General features: G+C 43.4%; 2 protein-coding genes across 3 annotated transcripts; one reads left to right on the forward strand and one right to left on the reverse strand.

Moving 5' to 3' along the window:
- Nucleotides 1-1,747: 1,747 nt before the first annotated feature.
- Nucleotides 1,748-10,814, reverse strand: LOC106564074 (vascular cell adhesion protein 1). The gene is made up of 5 exons (XM_014130058.3): nucleotides 9,986-10,814; nucleotides 8,494-8,760; nucleotides 2,999-3,343; nucleotides 2,577-2,816; nucleotides 1,748-2,488 (listed from the first exon to the last, which is right to left on the reverse strand). The coding sequence occupies exons 1-5, from the start codon at nucleotides 10,032-10,034 to the stop codon at nucleotides 2,415-2,417; spliced, it is 975 nt and encodes a 324-aa protein (XP_013985533.2). The 5' UTR covers nucleotides 10,035-10,814; the 3' UTR covers nucleotides 1,748-2,414.
- A 312-nt stretch (nucleotides 10,815-11,126) lies between these two features.
- LOC123725398 (uncharacterized) lies at nucleotides 11,127-18,132 on the forward strand. 2 transcript variants are annotated; one of them, XM_045690606.2, is made up of 3 exons: nucleotides 11,127-11,406; nucleotides 11,687-11,957; nucleotides 14,858-18,132. In XM_045690606.2, exons 2-3 carry the CDS (start codon nucleotides 11,693-11,695, stop codon nucleotides 17,434-17,436), a joined length of 2,844 nt encoding a protein of 947 aa, XP_045546562.1. In that variant the 5' UTR covers nucleotides 11,127-11,406; nucleotides 11,687-11,692; the 3' UTR covers nucleotides 17,437-18,132. The 2 variants fall into 2 exon arrangements, with proteins under 2 accessions (XP_045546562.1, XP_045546563.1); XM_045690607.1 differs by having other exon boundaries at nucleotides 11,128-11,223.
- Nucleotides 18,133-19,013: the final 881 nt, after the last annotated feature.

Below are 19,013 nucleotides of genomic sequence, written 5' to 3' on the forward strand. Positions count from 1 at the left end.
AACATGTAATTGGGGAATGAAAACCAGGTGTGTAGAAAACAAAGACAAAACCAATGGGAAATGAAAGGTGGATCAGTGATGGCTAGAAGACCGGCGAATGCCGCCCGAACAAGGAGAGGGACTGACTTCGGCGGAAGTTGTGACACTATTAAGGCTGAACACATCTCAAATCGACATCTAAAGAAGACTCAATAGTATCTCTTTTCTTATATACATTAACATGAGCATTTAAAATCTCACACCTGTGTTGCTAATAAAATAAAATAAAATGTTATTGGTCACATACACATGGTTAGCAGATGTTATTGCGAGTGTAGCAAAATGCTTGTGCTTCTAGTTCTGACAGTGCAGCAATATCTAACAAGTAATATCTAACAATTCCACAACAAATACCTAATACAAACAAATCTAAGTAAGGAATAAAAATATATAAATATATGGATGAGCAATGTTAGAGCGGCATAGGCAAGCTGCAATAGATAGTATAGAATACAGTATATACAAATGAGATGAGTAATGCAAGATATGTAAACATTATTAAAGTGGCATTATTAAAATGACTAGTGTTCCGTTTATTAAAGTGGCCAGTGATTTCAAGTCTGTATGTAGGTCGCAGCCTCTCTGTGCTAGTGATGGCTGTTTAACAGTCTGATGACCTTGAGATAGAAGCTGTTTTTCAGTCTCTCTGTCCCAGCTTTGATGCACCTATACTGACCTCGCCTTCTGGATGGTAGCGGGGTGAACAGGCAGTGGCTCAGGTGGTTGTTGTCCTTGATGATCTTTTTGACCTTCCTGTGACATTGGGTGCTGTAGGCGTCCTGGAGGGCAGGTAATTTGCCTTGCGGTTGTGGGCAGTGCAGTTGCCGTACCAGGCGGTGATACAGCCTGACAGGATGCTCTCAATTGTGCGTCTGTAAAAGTTTGTGAGGGTTTTAGGTGACGAGACACATTTCTTCAGCCTCCTGTCTGTGTGGGTGGACTGTCTGTGTGGGTGGACCATTTCAATTCGTCTGTGATATGTACGCCGAGGAACTTTAAACTTTCTACCTTCTCCACTGCTGTCCTCTGCTATAAACGCTGCTGACAGCACAGGCACTTTGAGTGTTGAGAACGTGAAGAGGGTGATGGTAGTGAAAAACGAAAGTAATAATGTGTCGGAAGTGGAAAGTTGTAATCATGTTTGATGCGACCACGGGGTCTCAACTACACCCTATTCGATTAACCAAGGCCGTTAAGAAAGAGATAGGGAAGTCACATTAGCCCGGTTCATTGGTAATGGTAGCCTGTTAATATTCTGTGCTGACCATGTTCAGCGAGGGAAGATTCTGAAAATGAAAACTCTCAATGGGAAGAAAATCACAAGTCATGTCCCTGGAGCTTCGGCTAGGCTGAGGTTGTGTATAACGTTAGCAGTGTGGTTAGATTTAGGTTTTAAATCTGATTTTAAGAAGAGAATTGTAGAAATATGCAGTGTTTTTGACTTTATGGCTGTGGTAACAGCCCATGCTATCTGGAATCCCTGGGACGTCCATACCACACTACAACATTGCAGTTGACATTTAAAATGGTAGTGGTTAGGTTTAAGGCTAGGGACATCCCAAGGATCCCAGATAGCACAAAGCCTATGGTTGAAAATGCATAACATGGCGCGGCTATGTCACCTACGGTGGTTGCCATACAAACACATCCACCCACACTCATCATCATTGCAGCCAACCTGATAACAAATATGTTAAACCAATGACAGTTTGTGGGTCAACTTTTATTAGTCACAAAAGACATTGACAACATTGCAATAAGGATAATGGCAGATCTGTTGCTAGAGACTGGGTTAGGATTAGGCCTAAACATTTATATAGTTTATTAGTAATAAACATTTAGGGTTAGGATTAGGCCTAAACATTTATATAGTTTATTAGTAATAAACATTTAGGGTTAGGATTAGGCCTAAACATTTATATAGTTTATTAGTAATTAACATTTTGGGTTAGGATTAGGCCTAAACATTTCTATAGTTTATTAGTAATAAACATTTAGGGTTAGGATTAGGCTTAAACATTTATGTAGTTTATTAGTAATAAACATTTAAGGTTAGGGTTTGAAATAAACATTTATACCGTTGTGCCGTGCATAAGAACAGCCCTTAGCCGTGGTATATTGGCCATATACCACACCCCCTCTGGCCTTATTGCTTAATTATAGACCTGTTCAATAGCACTACTTCAAAATAACACATTTCAAAACAGTTAATTTCACATTTAGGCAAAAAGGGTTTTCTACTAACTCAGATCTGATTCCAGATCTACTGAAGACTGCCCTCACAGATCACAGTCAAATTACAAAGCTCCAGCACAGAGATTGATGTCCTGATTAGTCAATTAATCATTCAACCATTCGATCAATAAAATAATCATTCAATATAGCCAATGAATGAGCTGGTGGAGCAGCAGAGCCACCGTGGCACTCCCAGCAGCCTGACAGGAAGCTCCTGTGGAGGGAAACAGAAGTTGAACAACACCTTAAAAATCCGTTTCTAACACGCGCGCACACACACAAACACAAACAAACAAACACACCTCTAGCAGCACGGTCATGTAGGACCTCCACCTCCACTGTGTGATTGGCTTTTCCGATACGGTTCAAAGCCATGAGGGTGTAATTCCCAGCATCCTCTCTGCTCAGGTGTGTGGGCGGGGTCAGCATCTTTCCGTCTCTCAGCCAGGTGACCGATGGGAGGGGATTGCCTCTGACATCACAAGTTAGCCCCTCCCCCGCTCGCACCTGCAGCTTGGCAGAACAGGAGAACTCAGGAGCGACTGGGGGGGGGAGAGAAAGGATACGAATCTTCAGTGAAACAACCATATTATAATCATCATCATGACCTCATAATTACATCCCATCATTTGATCCCCGTCATCTTTACAACCATCATAACCACAGTACTGATCTGTACAGATAGACATTACCAATCAAGTCACGAATCTCCAGATGGACTCACAGTGCACGGTGGTGTTGAGGCATTCTGATTCCATTACAGGAGGAGGTTGGGGTCCCTGTGGTCCCAGATCCAACATGGCTGAACAACACATCTGGGCCCTGTCATCAACACTAGTGGGGGAGAACTGCAGGGAAAAGCTCTCATTCACCGGTTCCCTAATGTCATTGTTCAGTTGTTGTGTGTATAACACTGTCTGTTCACCATTGGTAGAGACTTTGAAGAAGGTCACTCTGAGGTGCTCAATAGGAGCGGTGTTCTGAACAACACAATGCAGAGAGTACTGATGCCCCTCAACCACGGGACCAGAGTGGTTTAAATATCTGATGGATACTCTGTCTGGAAGCTCTGTGGAGGAAGGGAAACACACACGCACCATTGAAATGGACAGAGTGTGTTTCTGGTCAGTGTGTTACTAACAGGTTTCTGGTCAGTTACTAACAGGTTTCTGGTCAGTGTGTTACTAACAGGTTTCTGGTCAGTGTGTTACTAACAGGTTTCTGGTCAGTGTGTTACTAACAGGTTTCTGGTCAGTGTGTTACTAACAGGTTTCTGGTCAGTTACTAACAGGTTTCTGGTCAGTTACTAACAGGTTTCTGGTCAGTGTGTCACTAACAGGTTTCTGGTCAGTGTGTCACTAACAGGTTTCTGGTCAGTGTGTCACTAACAGGTTTCTGGTCAGTGTGTCACTAACAGGTTTCTGGTCAGTTACTAACAGGTTTCTGGTCAGTGTGTCACTAACAGGTTTCTGGTCAGTGTGTCACTAACAGGTTTCTGGTCAGTGTGTCACTAACAGGTTTCTGGTCAGTGTGTCACTAACAGGTTTCTGGTCAGTGTGTCACTAACAGGTTTCTGGTCAGTGTGTCACTAACAGGTTTCTGGTCAGTGTGTCACTAACAGGTTTCTGGTCAGGTTACTAACAGGTTTCTGGTCAGTGTGTCACTAACAGGTTTCTGGTCAGTGTGTCACTAACAGGTTTCTGGTCAGTGTGTCACTAACAGGTTTCTGGTCAGTGTGTCACTAACAGGTTTCTGGTCAGTGTGTCACTAACAGGTTTCTGGTCAGTGTGTCACTAACAGGTTTCTGGTCAGTGTGTCACTAACAGGTTTCTGGTCAGTGTGTCACTAACAGGTTTCTGGTCAGTGTGTTACTAACAGGTTTCTGGTCAGTGTGTCACTAACAGGTTTCTGGTCAGTGTGTCACTAACAGGTTTCTGGTCAGTGTGTCACTAACAGGTTTCTGGTCAGTGTGTTACTAACAGGTTTCTGGTCAGTTACTAACAGGTTTCTGGTCAGTGTGTTACTAACAGGTTTCTGGTCAGTGTGTCACTAACAGGTTTCTGGTCAGTTACTAACAGGTTTCTGGTCAGTGTGTCACTAACAGGTTTCTGGTCAGGGTTACTAACAGGTTTCTGGTCAGTTACTAACAGGTTTCTGGTCAGTGTGTCACTAACAGGTTTCTGGTCAGGTGTCACTAACAGGTTTCTGGTCAGTGTGTCACTAACAGGTTTCTGGTCAGTGTGTTACTAACAGGTTTCTGGTCAGGTGTACTAACAGGTTTCTGGTCAGTGTGTTACTAACAGGTTTCTGGTCAGTGTGTCACTAACAGGTTTCTGGTCAGTGTGTCACTAACAGGTTTCTGGTCAGTGTGTCACTAACAGGTTTCTGGTCAGTTACTAACAGGTTTCTGGTCAGTGTGTCACTAACAGGTTGTCTGGTCAGTGTGTTACTAACAGGTTTCTGGTCAGTGTGTCACTAACAGGTTTCTGGTCAGTGTGTCACTAACAGGTTTCTGGTCAGTGTGTCACTAACAGGTTTCTGGTCAGTTACTAACAGGTTTCTGGTCAGTGTGTCACTAACAGGTTTCTGGTCAGTGTGTCACTAACAGGTTTCTGGTCAGTGTGTCACTAACAGGTTTCTGGTCAGTGTGTCACTAACAGGTTTCTGGTCAGTGTGTCACTAACAGGTTTCTGGTCAGTGTGTCACTAACAGGTTTCTGGTCAGTGTGTCACTAACAGGTTTCTGGTCAGTGTGTCACTAACAGGTTTCTGGTCAGTGTGTCACTAACAGGTTTCTGGTCAGTGTGTCACTAACAGGTTTCTGGTCAGTGTGTCACTAACAGGTTTCTGGTCAGTGTGTCACTAACAGGTTTCTGGTCAGTGTGTCACTAACAGGTTTCTGGTCAGTGTGTCACTAACAGGTTTCTGGTCAGTGTGTTACTAACAGGTTTCTGGTCAGTTACTAACAGGTTTCTGGTCAGTTACTAACAGGGTTCTGGTCAGTGTGTCACTAACAGGTTTCTGGTCAGTTACTAACAGGTTTCTGGTCAGTGTGTCACTAACAGGTTTCTGGTCAGTGTGTTACTAACAGGTTTCTGGTCAGTTACTAACAGGTTTCTGGTCAGTGTGTTACTAACAGGTTTCTGGTCAGTTACTAACAGGTTTCTGGTCGGTTACTAACAGGTTTCTGGTCAGTGTGTTACTAACAGGTTTCTGGTCAGTTACTAACAGGTTTCTGGTCAGTTACTAACAGGTTTCTGGTCAGTGTGTCACTAACAGGTTTCTGGTCAGTTACTAACAGGTTTCTGGTCAGTGTGTCACTAACAGGTTTCTGGTCAGTGTGTTACTAACAGGTTTCTGGTCAGTTACTAACAGGTTTCTGGTCAGTGTGTCACTAACAGGTTGTCATGGTCAGTGTGTTACTAACAGGTTTCTGGTCAGTGTGTCACTAACAGGTTTCTGGTCAGTGTGTCACTAACAGGTTGTCTGGTCAGTGTGTCACTAACAGGTTTCTGGTCAGTGTGTTACTAACAGGTTTCTGGTCAGTTACTAACAGGTTTCTGGTCAGTTACTAACAGGTTTCTGGTCAGTGTGTCACTAACAGGTTTCTGGTCAGTGTGTCACTAACAGGTTTCTGGTCAGTGTGTCACTAACAGGTTTCTGGTCAGTGTGTCACTAACAGGTTTCTGGTCAGTTACTAACAGGTTTCTGGTCAGTGTGTCACTAACAGGTTTCTGGTCAGTGTGTCACTAACAGGTTTCTGGTCAGTGTGTCACTAACAGGTTTCTGGTCAGTGTGTCACTAACAGGTTTCTGGTCAGTGTGTCACTAACAGGTTTCTGGTCAGTGTGTCACTAACAGGTTTCTGGTCAGTGTGTCACTAACAGGTTTCTGGTCAGTGTGTACTAACAGGTTTCTGGTCAGTGTGTCACTAACAGGTTTCTGGTCAGTGTGTCACTAACAGGTTTCTGGTCAGTGTGTCACTAACAGGTTTCTGGTCAGTGTGTTACTAACAGGTTTCTGGTCAGTGTGTCACTAACAGGTTTCTGGTCAGTGTGTTACTAACAGGTTTCTGGTCAGTTACTAACAGGTTTCTGGTCAGGTTACTAACAGGTTTCTGGTCAGTGTGTCACTAACAGGTTTCTGGTCAGTGTGTCACTAACAGGTTTCTGGTCAGTGTGTCACTAACAGGTTTCTGGTCAGTGTGTCACTAACAGGTTTCTGGTCAGTTACTAACAGGTTTCTGGTCAGTGCGTCACTAACAGGTTTCTGGTCAGTGTGTTACTAACAGGTTTCTGGTCAGTGTGTACTAACAGGTTTCTGGTCAGTGTGTCACTAACAGGTTTCTGGTCAGTGTGTTACTAACAGGTTTCTGGTCAGTTACTAACAGGTTTCTGGTCAGTTACTAACAGGTTTCTGGTCAGTGTGTCACTAACAGGTTTCTGGTCAGTGTGTCACTAACAGGTTTCTGGTCAGTGTGTCACTAACAGGTTTCTGGTCAGTGTGTCACTAACAGGTTTCTGGTCAGTGTGTCACTAACAGGTTTCTGGTCAGTGTGTCACTAACAGGTTTCTGGTCAGTGTGTCACTAACAGGTTTCTGGTCAGTGTGTCACTAACAGGTTTCTGGTCAGTGTGTCACTAACAGGTTTCTGGTCAGTGTGTCACTAACAGGTTTCTGGTCAGTGTGTCACTAACAGGTTTCTGGTCAGTGTGTCACTAACAGGTTTCTGGTCAGTGTGTCACTAACAGGTTTCTGGTCAGTGTGTCACTAACAGGTTTCTGGTCAGTGTGTCACTAACAGGTTTCTGGTCAGTGTGTCACTAACAGGTTTCTGGTCAGTGTGTCACTAACAGGTTTCTGGTCAGGTGTCACTAACAGGTTTCTGGTCAGTGTGTCACTAACAGGTTTCTGGTCAGTGTGTCACTAACAGGTTTCTGGTCAGTGTGTTCACTAACAGGTTTCTGGTCAGTGTGTCACTAACAGGTTTCTGGTCAGTGTGTCACTAACAGGTTTCTGGTCAGTGTGTTACTAACAGGTTTCTGGTCAGTTACTAACAGGTTTCTGGTCAGTTACTAACAGGGTTCTGGTCAGTGTGTCACTAACAGGTTTCTGGTCAGTTACTAACAGGTTTCTGGTCAGTGTGTCACTAACAGGTTTCTGGTCAGTGTGTTACTAACAGGTTTCTGGTCAGTTACTAACAGGTTTCTGGTCAGTGTGTTACTAACAGGTTTCTGGTCAGTTACTAACAGGTTTCTGGTCGGTTACTAACAGGTTTCTGGTCAGTGTGTTACTAACAGGTTTCTGGTCAGTTACTAACAGGTTTCTGGTCAGTTACTAACAGGTTTCTGGTCAGTGTGTCACTAACAGGTTTCTGGTCAGTTACTAACAGGTTTCTGGTCAGTGTGTCACTAACAGGTTTCTGGTCAGTGTGTTACTAACAGGTTTCTGGTCAGTTACTAACAGGTTTCTGGTCAGTTACTAACAGGTTTCTGGTCAGTGTGTCACTACAGGTTTCTGGTCAGTGTGTCACTAACAGGTTTCTGGTCAGTTACTAACAGGTTTCTGGTCAGTTACTAACAGGTTTCTGGTCAGTGTGTCACTAACAGGTTTCTGGTCAGTGTGTCACTAACAGGTTGTATGGTCAGTGTGTCACTAACAGGTTTCTGGTCAGTGTGTTACTAACAGGTTTCTGGTCAGTTACTAACAGGTTTCTGGTCAGTTACTAACAGGTTTCTGGTCAGTGTGTCACTAACAGGTTTCTGGTCAGTGTGTTACTAACAGGTTTCTGGTCAGTGTGTCACTAACAGGTTGTATGGTCAGTGTGTCACTAACAGGTTTCTGGTCAGTGTGTTACTAACAGGTTTCTGGTCAGTGTGTCACTAACAGGTTGTATGGTCAGTGTGTCACTAACAGGTTTCTGGTCAGTGTGTCACTAACAGGTTTCTGGTCAGTGTGTCACTAACAGGTTTCTGGTCAGTGTGTCACTAACAGGTTTCTGGTCAGTGTGTCACTAACAGGTTTCTGGTCAGTGTGTCACTAACAGGTTTCTGGTCAGTGTGTCACTAACAGGTTTCTGGTCAGTGTGTCACTAACAGGTTTCTGGTCAGTGTGTTACTAACAGGTTTCTGGTCAGTGTGTCACTAGCAGGTTTCTGCACAGACAAAAGATACTGGGAGACACAAGAGAGTCAGAGAGCAAACATAAGAGGGAAGTTACTCACTGTAAACAGTAACATTCAACACTCTGACACACTGGCCTCCCTCCTCAGACATCTCAAAGCATTGAGGCTTTATATTCCAGTCAGTCAGGCTGTCTACTCTCCAAGTCAGCTCTTTCACCCCAGGTCTAAAGACCTGAGATTCTCCCTGGCTCGTCACCCAGCCCATAGAGGTGACCGTATCGGAGGTGCAGTAGCCCGAAGCAGGGGCTCCATACTTCACCACCAGCCCTGCAGGACTGACCACCAGGGAACAGGACTCACACACGCCTGGAGAGAGAGACGGACGGGGGGAGGGAGGGGACAGATATTATGTCTGTGAGTGGAGAGCCTGGAGTGAGAGACGGACGGGGGGAGGGAGGGAGGGGAGGGGGACAGATATTATGTCTGTGAGTGGAGAGCCTGGAAGTGTCAGGAAACCAACGTCTTAACAATTACGCAAATAGGAAACTCCGTCTTGGTCCGAGGGTGACACTGATTTTGAAGTCAGGGCTACCTCATCAAAACAGCATAAGTCCGACTCACCTCTGGTACAGAAGCACGACTTCACATTTTTAGAGAGAGAGAGAGAGAGAGAGAGAGAGAGAGAGAGAGAGAGAGAGAGAGAGAGAGAGAGAGAGAGAGAGAGAGAGAGAGAGAGAGAGAGAGAGAGAGAGAGAGAGAGAGAGAGAGAGAGAGAGAGAGAGAGAGAGAGAGAGAAAGGGAGGTGACCTCACCGTTGTCATTGATAGAGAATGCTGACGACGCCAACATCCAAACACAGCAACAGCACACGCATGCACACACACACACTTCATTTCCAAAAATGAGGAGAGGAAAGGAGTTCCTGACAGGAAGGAAGGAGTCCCTGACCTAGCCAATCACCTTACTGTGACCGTTTTTCAGCCAATTACCTCATTCCTCTCTATGAACATTGTTCAGTGGTCCTCTGGGATATTATGATCTCATTTACTTTCACTGACATAGGGAAATCATGTACAGTCATGATAGCACTGTGTGTCTGAATGTGTGTGTGTGTGTATTTGTTCAACCGCCGTCTCTATCTCTCTCAACCTCAATCTTAGTGTAATATAATCCTAAACATACGTGACATTAGACATCTGAAATCAAGTTTCAAAGTTTATTCGCCACGTGCAAAGCATACAGCAGCTGTAAAACAGTACAGTGAAATTCTTACCTTGAGAGCTCTTTCCCATCAATGCAGTGATAATAATAATGATAATAATACTAATGATATAGATAATAATAGAAAATAGAATTTCAAAAAATACAAGAAGTATGATATATGTTATTTTTTTTAAACAATTGTTTCCTGGTGATCTAATTGTCACTGTTCTAAAGACTAAATCTCTTTCATGATCTAGTGCTCTGTATCACGCGTCTCTCCCTCATTTTCTCTCTCTCTCACACACACACACACACACACACACACACACACACACACACACACCACACACACACACACACACACACACACACACACACACACACTCACCTGGCTTCAGAAGGAGGAGGAGGAGGAGGAGGAGAGTGTGTGTGTGCATGCTGTGTCTGTTTCTTCACTGAGAGATCAGTAGCTGCACATGCTCCCCTCAGAGTTCTCTTAGTAACTGAGACGAAGATAGCTGATCTCCTCCGATGTGTGTGTGTCCAGCTCATTGTCCCTTTTCTTTAGTCTTTTGGGTTTGTCCTGTGACCAACCTGGGTGTTCCTACTGTTCTGACTACGACCGCGTTCCAAAAATGACACCCTATTCCCTATATAGTGCACTACTTTTAACCAGAGTCCTATGGCCAATGGCACCCTATTCCCTATATAGTGCACTACTTTGGTGCACTACTTAGGGCGCAGGGTGACATTCAGGACGCATGACCTGTGAGAGGAAGTTAGGGAGGAGAGAGTGCTAGTCTAAACACAATGTGGCTTAAGAAGGGTGGGCAGTACACACACCATTTACAGCACACAGTACATACACACTAAAGTATCAGATACTATGTCTGCTAATGAGTTGAATAGTAGGAGAAGGCTACACACAATCACACTAAAGTATCAGATACTATGTGTGGTATGTGCTGCTTTGCGTGATGTATTGTTGTCTCTACCTTCTTGCCCTTTGTGCTGTTGTCTGTGCCCAACAATGTTTGTACCCTGTTTTGTGCTGCTACTATGTTGTGTTTCTACCATGTTGTTGTCATGTCTTGCTGCCATGCTATGCTGTCGTCTTAGGTCTCTTTAGGTAGTGTTGTGTTGTCTCTTGTCATGATGTGTGTTTTTGTCCAATATTTTTATGTAATTTATTTTTAATTTCAACCCCCATCCCCCCAGGAGGCCTTTTGCCTTTTGTTAGGCCGTCATTGTAAATAAGAATTTGTTCTTAATTAACTGACTTGCCTAGTTAAATAAAGGTTAAATGCATATACTATACATATTTATTTATATGTCTGCTAGTGTGTTGAATAGTAGGCGATTCCAAAATAATAGGAGAAGGCTAAACACAGAGCTGATCATAAGTGGAGAAATACATGTTTGATAACCAGTATACGATAGGATTATAATTGTGCATATATTTCCAATCGTTTATTTCGCCTTCATTACCCATTTACACACGGTTTACAGGACAGAACTCTTATGTTGAAGGATTTTTCCCCCAAATGACGTCACCCGGAAGTTATTGCTAGCTGGCGTCAAGTAGTTTTCCACCGATATTCTCATCCAAACAAACAATTATTTCAGGTAGCTAGGAAATTCGTTTAAATGTGTTTTACATGTTCATTTTGAACTTTAATGAGTTATTTAAATAACGCATGTCTCAGACAAACTCTTGAGTCTTTTAGAGTGCGTGTTATCCTAGCTTGTAAGCTAGCTAACGTTACACTAGCCATTGTCTTGGTTTGGAAAGTGACTACAGCTAAATAGGTTGGTATCGTTCTAGCTAGCTAACACTTTGCATTGTGTTTTGTCCATAATATAGTATTTAGCTATTGCTGTTGGCTACGAAAAGTTATGCACTCGTATGTTGCTCTGGATAAGAGTATCTGCTAAATTACTCAAATGTAAAATGGCTAGCTTGCTTTGTTTACTACCACATCAGCGTACACACGTTTGCATTGCACCCCTTTCCCAAATGTGGTATAACCTGTTTGTTTGTAAAACTCACCTTTTTATACCGCCTCTGGTTCTACTGACCCACCTCTAGCCCACCATGTCTGAACCGAGTTCTGGCTGTGGCATTCCAGTCCAGAGAAGCTCACAGCCTGGTCCAGAGACTGTGTCAGTAAAGCTGGAGGACTGCGTCTCAGTGAAGCTGGAGGACTGCAGTCAAACACTGGAACTCAATGTGATTGTCAAAAAGGAGGAGAAGGGAGATGTTAAAGAAGAACAGAGCAAAATCAAAGAAGATAAGGAAGAGGGGGAGAAGAGAGAGGTCCAAGTAGAAGAGGAGAGAAATGCTGATATGTCTCCTCCAGGTCAGTTAGGTTGGATGTGGGGTATGGAGAGATGTCAATGACAAAATAATACAGTTGACCTAAAATTTCCTAAGTGATTCCATACATTGAAACTAGTTAGGTGGAGTTTGCCTTCTCCCCCTCTCTCTCACTGCAGCCTAGAACTGGAAAGCTACATAAAAGGGTCACGTGACATGGAAAAACAGATAACAATAATTTTATAATTTTACATTTTTGTACCCATATTTTTGCCACTAGACTACTTCCATATATACTTCCATTCATTTTTTAAAACTGGTACCGGGCTACCTTCAGACGAGTCTTGTGGGCATCCTAGAACGAAACAAGTGTGTAGCCCCAAGCTGTTCGGACACTACAGACAGAAGTTGGGCAGATCGGCGGTACCGACTTCAGGCGAGTTCCATGACACTTGTGAACTATCATGTTCATGAGAGTCTCATCTTTCCATAGTGGTCACAGTAATTTGTAGGCCAAACCGTTCCGACGTTTTTGTGAGAAAGACCAATTTTCGGCATGTCTCGTGGTCTGACAAACACCACTGTAGTTTGCCCACCTTTCACCGCAGATGCAGAAGGCCACCATTGGCGAATGCAGTAGATTGAGACGCAGCCCATACAACAACAAAAAAAACCTAGCATTCTATCTGAAATAGATGGATTTTGATGGAGATTTTTTTGTATTATGCAAGGTGGTTAAAGAGTATATGTATTGATTTTAATTGGACTCAATTGATCCTAAATGTGAAAAACCCAGTTAACTCCTCATTGATTAATAAAATTCTGACTAATAACATCCATAAATATTTCTCTAGTGGAGTATTTGCATATGATCTCAGTGATCATTGTCCCATAGTATGTTTTAGAGATACCAAACGGCAAAATACTAATCTTCGTTTAATTCAGAAGATGCATTTTAAAATGTTTTCTCAAGGGATTTTACATGACATGTTCAACTCTTATTTAGCCACTGACCATGTTTACATATAAACACCCATATCCTGTTATTATTCAGGATACTCAACTATTCTGTTTTTGAGTTGACACATATAAATATCATATCCCGTTTTACAATAACCTGAAAAAAGCTTGTATCTCGGGTTATGAGAAACCCGGATAAGATGCCAGGGATGAGTTGATCTAAGACAGGATACTGTGGCATGTAAACATCTCCTTCCGTATACTGTAGTTTTTGCGGTCTGTGCGGGCTCAGTTTCACATATCATGGGTGTTGTGTGATGCTGTTTTCATCAGATTTTCAAACAAATCACTTCAAAAAGTAGGCTACCTGCGCAGTTAGATCCACCATAATAATTACCCTATCATTTAGCCAGCCATAATGAATTTACTACTGGCTACTTTCACCCCTAATTTAGACAAGTTTCTGCTTATAATTTCTGACATTTGTTAGGCCATATTATAATTTCTGACATTTGGTAGTCCATTTGTTTGTCAACTATAGTTTGATAAAAGCAGCTTCTCTTCTGTCATAACTTGTTGCCCCAGAAAACTAAATAAAGTAATGCTCACCAGAATAATGTCTTACATCGTTAGAATGAATGCATTAGTAATCTAGTTAACACCAGTAAAGTTGTCTGTTTCGTTTAGGGACTGGGGAGGAAACGCCATAACTCCAAAACAGTGGAAAGATTGGTCCTATGCAAGATGTCCAAATATCATCCGTTTTACCAGTTTTAAGGAAATGACAAGCTGAGAAAACGACGAAAGACTTCAGTGATGAGATCCTGAGGCCCATTGTCGTGCCATTTATCCACCGCCATCACCTCATGTTTCAGCATGATAATAAACGGCCCCATATCGCAAGGATCTGTACACAATTCCTGGAAGCTGAAAATGTCCCAGTTCTTCCATGGCCTGCATACTCATTGAGCATGTTTGGGATGCTCTGGATCGACATATACGACAGCGTGTAATGGTTGGAATGGAATAAATGGAACGTTATCAAACATATGGAAACCACAGGTTAGACTCCATTCCCTTTATTCCATTCCAGCCATTACAATGAGCCTGTCCTCCTATAGCTCCTCCCACCAGCCTCCACTGGTCACAGAGTTTGCCCCACGAGAGCGCACATGCACAGTTGTTACCCATCTCTGCTGTTGTTGCAGTCGGCCACATAAAATAACCACAATCGTTTTAGGTGGGAAAGTACACATTACCTGACTCAAAACCATTTAGTAATTTTGATTTAAAAAAATAGCTGATTTGGCCATATGCTTTCAATAAATCAAAGAATCTGTCCACAATTCGCAGATTTCACAATCACTCTTTGACTGACAACGGAGCAGAGTTAGTCGTACAGAAAGACGAGTAACGTGACCCTTTTAGCAGCTTTCCAGTTCTAGACTGCAGGGAGAGAGAGGGGGAGAAGGCAAACTCCACCTAACTAGTTTCAATGTATGTAATCACTTGGGAAATGTGGTATTTTTAGGTCAACTTCCCCTTTAACCTCATACATTCTGATAGGCGCTGTAATTTAATGGGGGAGATGCCTTTGTATTATTTGGTGTTTTAATCACACCTGAATTCTAAATAATAGATGCATTATTTTTTTACTTTTCTGATTGTAATCCCATATTACTTGCACATTCGTCTTCTATCACTCCAGTGTTTAATTGTTAAATTGCAATTATTTCGCCACTATGGCCTATTTATTGCCTTACCTCCCTTATCTTACCTCTGTATATAGACTTTTTTCCCTATTGTGTTATTAACTGTATGTTTGTTTATTCCATGTGTAACTCTGTGTTGTTGTTTGTGTCGCACTGCTTTGCTTTATCTTGGCCAGGTCGCAGTTGTAAATGAGAACTTGTTCTCAACTAGCCTACCTGGTTAAATAAATGTGAAAATAAATAAATAAAATCTGTTAATATATTCTCACAGGAGAGAGCTCCAACTCAGGCTCACTCAGCGAGCCCAGTACCACAGTATCAGGAAACCACCGACAACATAGAGGGAGGAACTCAAGACAGAAACATCACCACTGCATGGACTGCTTCACTAGTTTCTATGAGCCAGAGGAGTTGAGAAAACACACTTGTAAAGACCGCAGCCACGGTGCAACATGTCCTCCCAAACGGAAAAAGACTTCCAGCTCCTTCTCACCAATCCTCCCACCAGTCCTCCCACAATTTTCTTTCATCATCGTGTCAGCTAACGGGGATCCTAGTAAACATAAAGATATATGTGATGAGAGCTTGAACCAGGCCAGAAAACCAACATCAATCAGTAACCATGTGGATTTTCTCCTTACTAACCGTTACACTTTGTCACAGGAGGAGAAACTCCAGATAAAAAGTCTCGGTCCCCACCAGCCACCTGATGTAGAAATAACACTTCCCCAACACAGAACAAAGGGAAAGGACCCGACCCGTTCATTCAACCCCTCGTGGTTCCATAAGAAATCGTGGCTGACGGCTAGCGTCTCCAGAAAAGCGCTTTACTGCTTCCCGTGCCTTTTATTCGGCAAAGAGGGCACTTGGTCAACGGTGGGTTTCAAGGACCTGAAGCACCTCTCCGAAAGGATTTCCAAACATGAGAGTTGTTGTACTCATCTGGAAAACGGCATGAAACTGGGATTTCTAGGGAAGACTAACACCGCTGGTCAGCTGGTCAGCGTAAACCCAAGCTCCATTGAGATACACAACAGACAAACAGAGGAGAACAGGTACGTGCTGGGTAGAATGGTCAAATGCTACGTGCTGTGTGGAAGACACATGGCTGCCACGTGGCGGAGCGGCCGGGTAGAGTCGGACTCTCTAAACACATCCATGTTTAAGTGCATCTTTGAGACGATGTGCGAGGGAGACTCGAGACTCCAGAGGCATTACGACGCTCACGGCTTCTTTAAGCACCCAAGAGGCTATGTACAAAACAAACTGTTTGACTGTATGCACGAGGTGTACAAAGAGGCGATTACCAAGGAGGTGTGGGCGGCTAGCTTCGTAGCGGTGCAGGTGGACGGCATGCCGTGGACAGGGGAGGTCTCCTCTAGGGTGACATTACCCCTAGCTACAGATCTAGGATCAGCGTCTCCAATTCCAACCTTGACCATTAGTGTGGAAAATGCCATACTGGCCCAAGATCAGCTTCTTGGGCTAACAATCTACTCCTGTACGCCACAGCAGGTCTCTGTCGTGCTACGGTACATGCTTCCAGACAATACCGTCACAGAGAGGTTTTGGGAGTTTGTGGACCTAAAGGATAAAACGTCCGCCGGTCTCACCAACGCAGTCAAGGACTCGCTGGAACCACTGAAACTGGAGCACAAGCTGATCGCTCAGACGTACGACGGGGTCGCGGCAGCAGCAGTGGACGGGGCCGACGTACGCGACCTGGAAACTCACCTGAAACGCACCTATCCCAACGCTAACTTTGTGCACTGCTACGCTCACCCGCTACGTGTCACACTCCAACAGATCTGCTCGGCGACAGCGACCCAACTCAAAGTGTTTTTTGCGGATTTGTCTTTGTTCGAGACCTTCTTCAAAGATCAGCCAAAGAGAGCTACAGCTGCAGGGTGGAACTGTGAGCGAGAAACGGTCAGTGTGGTTTGGGAGAATCGCGTTGCTCTTCAGAAGTGTGTGGAGGATATTAGGACACAGCCGGTGTGGGACCAGGACTCTATCAGAGAGGCTTATGGCCTGTCAGCCAAACTCAGGGACCCCACGTTCCTACAACTGCTGGAATTATTCTATTTGGTCATGCAAGAGGTGGATGTTCTCACTGTCAATATACTCAAAAGGGACATTGTCGTGGCGGACATCGAACAGGCAGTTGATAGTTTCGAGAAGTACGTTCAGGCCCAACAGGGGAGAGCTGAGGCCACAGCACACGTAGGCTCCACGTCGGACAACGACAAGAGAGACACAAAGAGAACTGCAGCGGTCATGAGGAAGGCATGTGACATCATCGTCACACATGTGCATCACAGGTTTTCTCAAAGTAGTGACCATTTAATCGCAGCCAAACTGGTGAATCCCACGCTCTTCTCTAAGTTCGTAGGCTGTTTCCCGTGCTCAGCCCTACAGTGTGCTGCCAAGCTATGGCCGGTGGTTAACACTGGGAAGCTGAAAGATGAATTGACCTCTCTGTACCAACACACGGAGCTCCACAGGGGTACAACAGCGCTGTCTTTACTGAAAACAATCAGCGAACTCAACCTCCAGGATGTTTTGTCAGAGACGGTCTCTCTTCTCAAAATCATCATCACCACTCCCATGCAGACCGCCGAGTCTGATAGAAGGTTCCCCACTCTGAAAAGAATCCAGGCGTTGCCGTGTTCTCGGAACACCTCGGGATCCGCGGTCGCTTGGCAACAGAACAATGGCAGGCTAAATGCACTGTCCATGCTCTCTGTCGAGAAAGACTTAATTCAAGGACTCAGGTCAGACTTTCACGACAAGGTCGTCGATAAGTTTGTCCGAAATAAAACCTGCCCTGGAGCCTTCCTGTTTAAATGAGCAGTACAGCATCTGAGAAAAATCTGAGAAGGCTTGGGCTCTGTCTGTATATAGTATATACTGGGGGCTGTGTCTGTATATAGTATATACTGGGGCTGAGTGTCCCAAATGGTGCACAATTCCCTCTGTAGTGCACTACATTTGACCATGGGCCCTATTCTGTAGTGCACTACATTTGACCATGGGCCTTATGGGCTATTCTATTGAATACAAAATAAGTCCATAGACTCCAGTAGAATTCAGTTGTAAATAAAAAATGTGTATACATAATTCAAATCAGTAGAAGGGCTGGTTTGTATTGACATTAGAGGTCTTCACAGGTCCAGATATCAGCCAAGTTGCTCTTCTGGTTAATTAATAGGTCTTTATGTTGGCTAGGCCTTCTATAAGTCAATCATTTCACCTGATTAGCGTAAAATATATATGCTATAGACTATGCAGAGCCGGGGTCGGGTCTATCAGCTGTAGTTACGTAGACCCGAGATCCGATGACAATCAAGCAGGACCCACCCTGAACCGAGGGACATGTTAGAATTTCAGACCAGAACGGCCCGGGTCTCGGGTATATGAAGACCTCTAATTGACATCCAAAGTTAACAATATGAGTGTGTTGTAATGTTATGATCTGCTTGTAAACTGTGTAAAATGTTGTCAACTATCCTTCAACTGAATTATAAATACAAACAGGTCCAACTGTCTGTGGCTCCTCTTCTTCATTGAAAGTGTATTATGTTGGTAGATTGTCTTTATCCGATGACAAGTCAGTATAGTAACATTATGATAATAAAGGATAACAGATGTTATACACTGTTGAAATAATATAACATCACACTGCTGATATAAATATAATGTAATGATAGCTGTCATGTTTTGATTGAGAAATCTACACTGAACAAAACTACAAATGCAACATGTAAAGTGTTGGTCCCATGATTCATGAGCTGAAATAAAAGATTCCCAAAATGTTCCATTAGCACAAAAATCGTATTTCTCAAAAATGTTGTGCACAAATGTGTTTACATCCCTTTTAGGGAACATTTCTCCTTTGCCAAGATAATCCATCCAATTGACAGGTGTGGCATATCAAGAAGCTGATTAAACAGCATGATCATTACACAAGTGCACCTTGTGCTGGGGACCATAAAAGGCCACTCTAAAATTTGTAGTTTTGTCACACAACACAATGCCACAGATGCCTCAAGTTTTGAGAGATTGTGCACTTGGCATACTAACTGCAGGAATGTCCACCAGAGCTGTTGCCAGATAAATTAATGTTAATTTCTCTACCATGGTTATCAACTGTACTGCAGGGATGGAATGTAAGTCGCAGAAGATTGAAGTTGTGGTGGCAGCTGGCAGAGAGGTATTTGGGTGTGTGAGACTTGACATCAAAAGAGTTACAGGGTGTGTTAAGTGGTGGTGTCCCATCCTTTCAGGTTGTTGACCTGAGGTAGGAGTAAAGAGATTTAAATAGTGGAGTAGGGTGGTGTTATTTAAAAAATATATATATTATTTTTTGTGAGTGAGTATTATATGGTAGGGTATTTATTTTATTTTTTTTCAAAGTATAAGGAAGT

This window comes from Salmo salar, chromosome 12 (assembly GCF_965601325.2).
Source record: "Salmo salar chromosome 12, fSalSal1, whole genome shotgun sequence".
Lineage (NCBI taxonomy): Eukaryota > Metazoa > Chordata > Actinopteri > Salmoniformes > Salmonidae > Salmo > Salmo salar.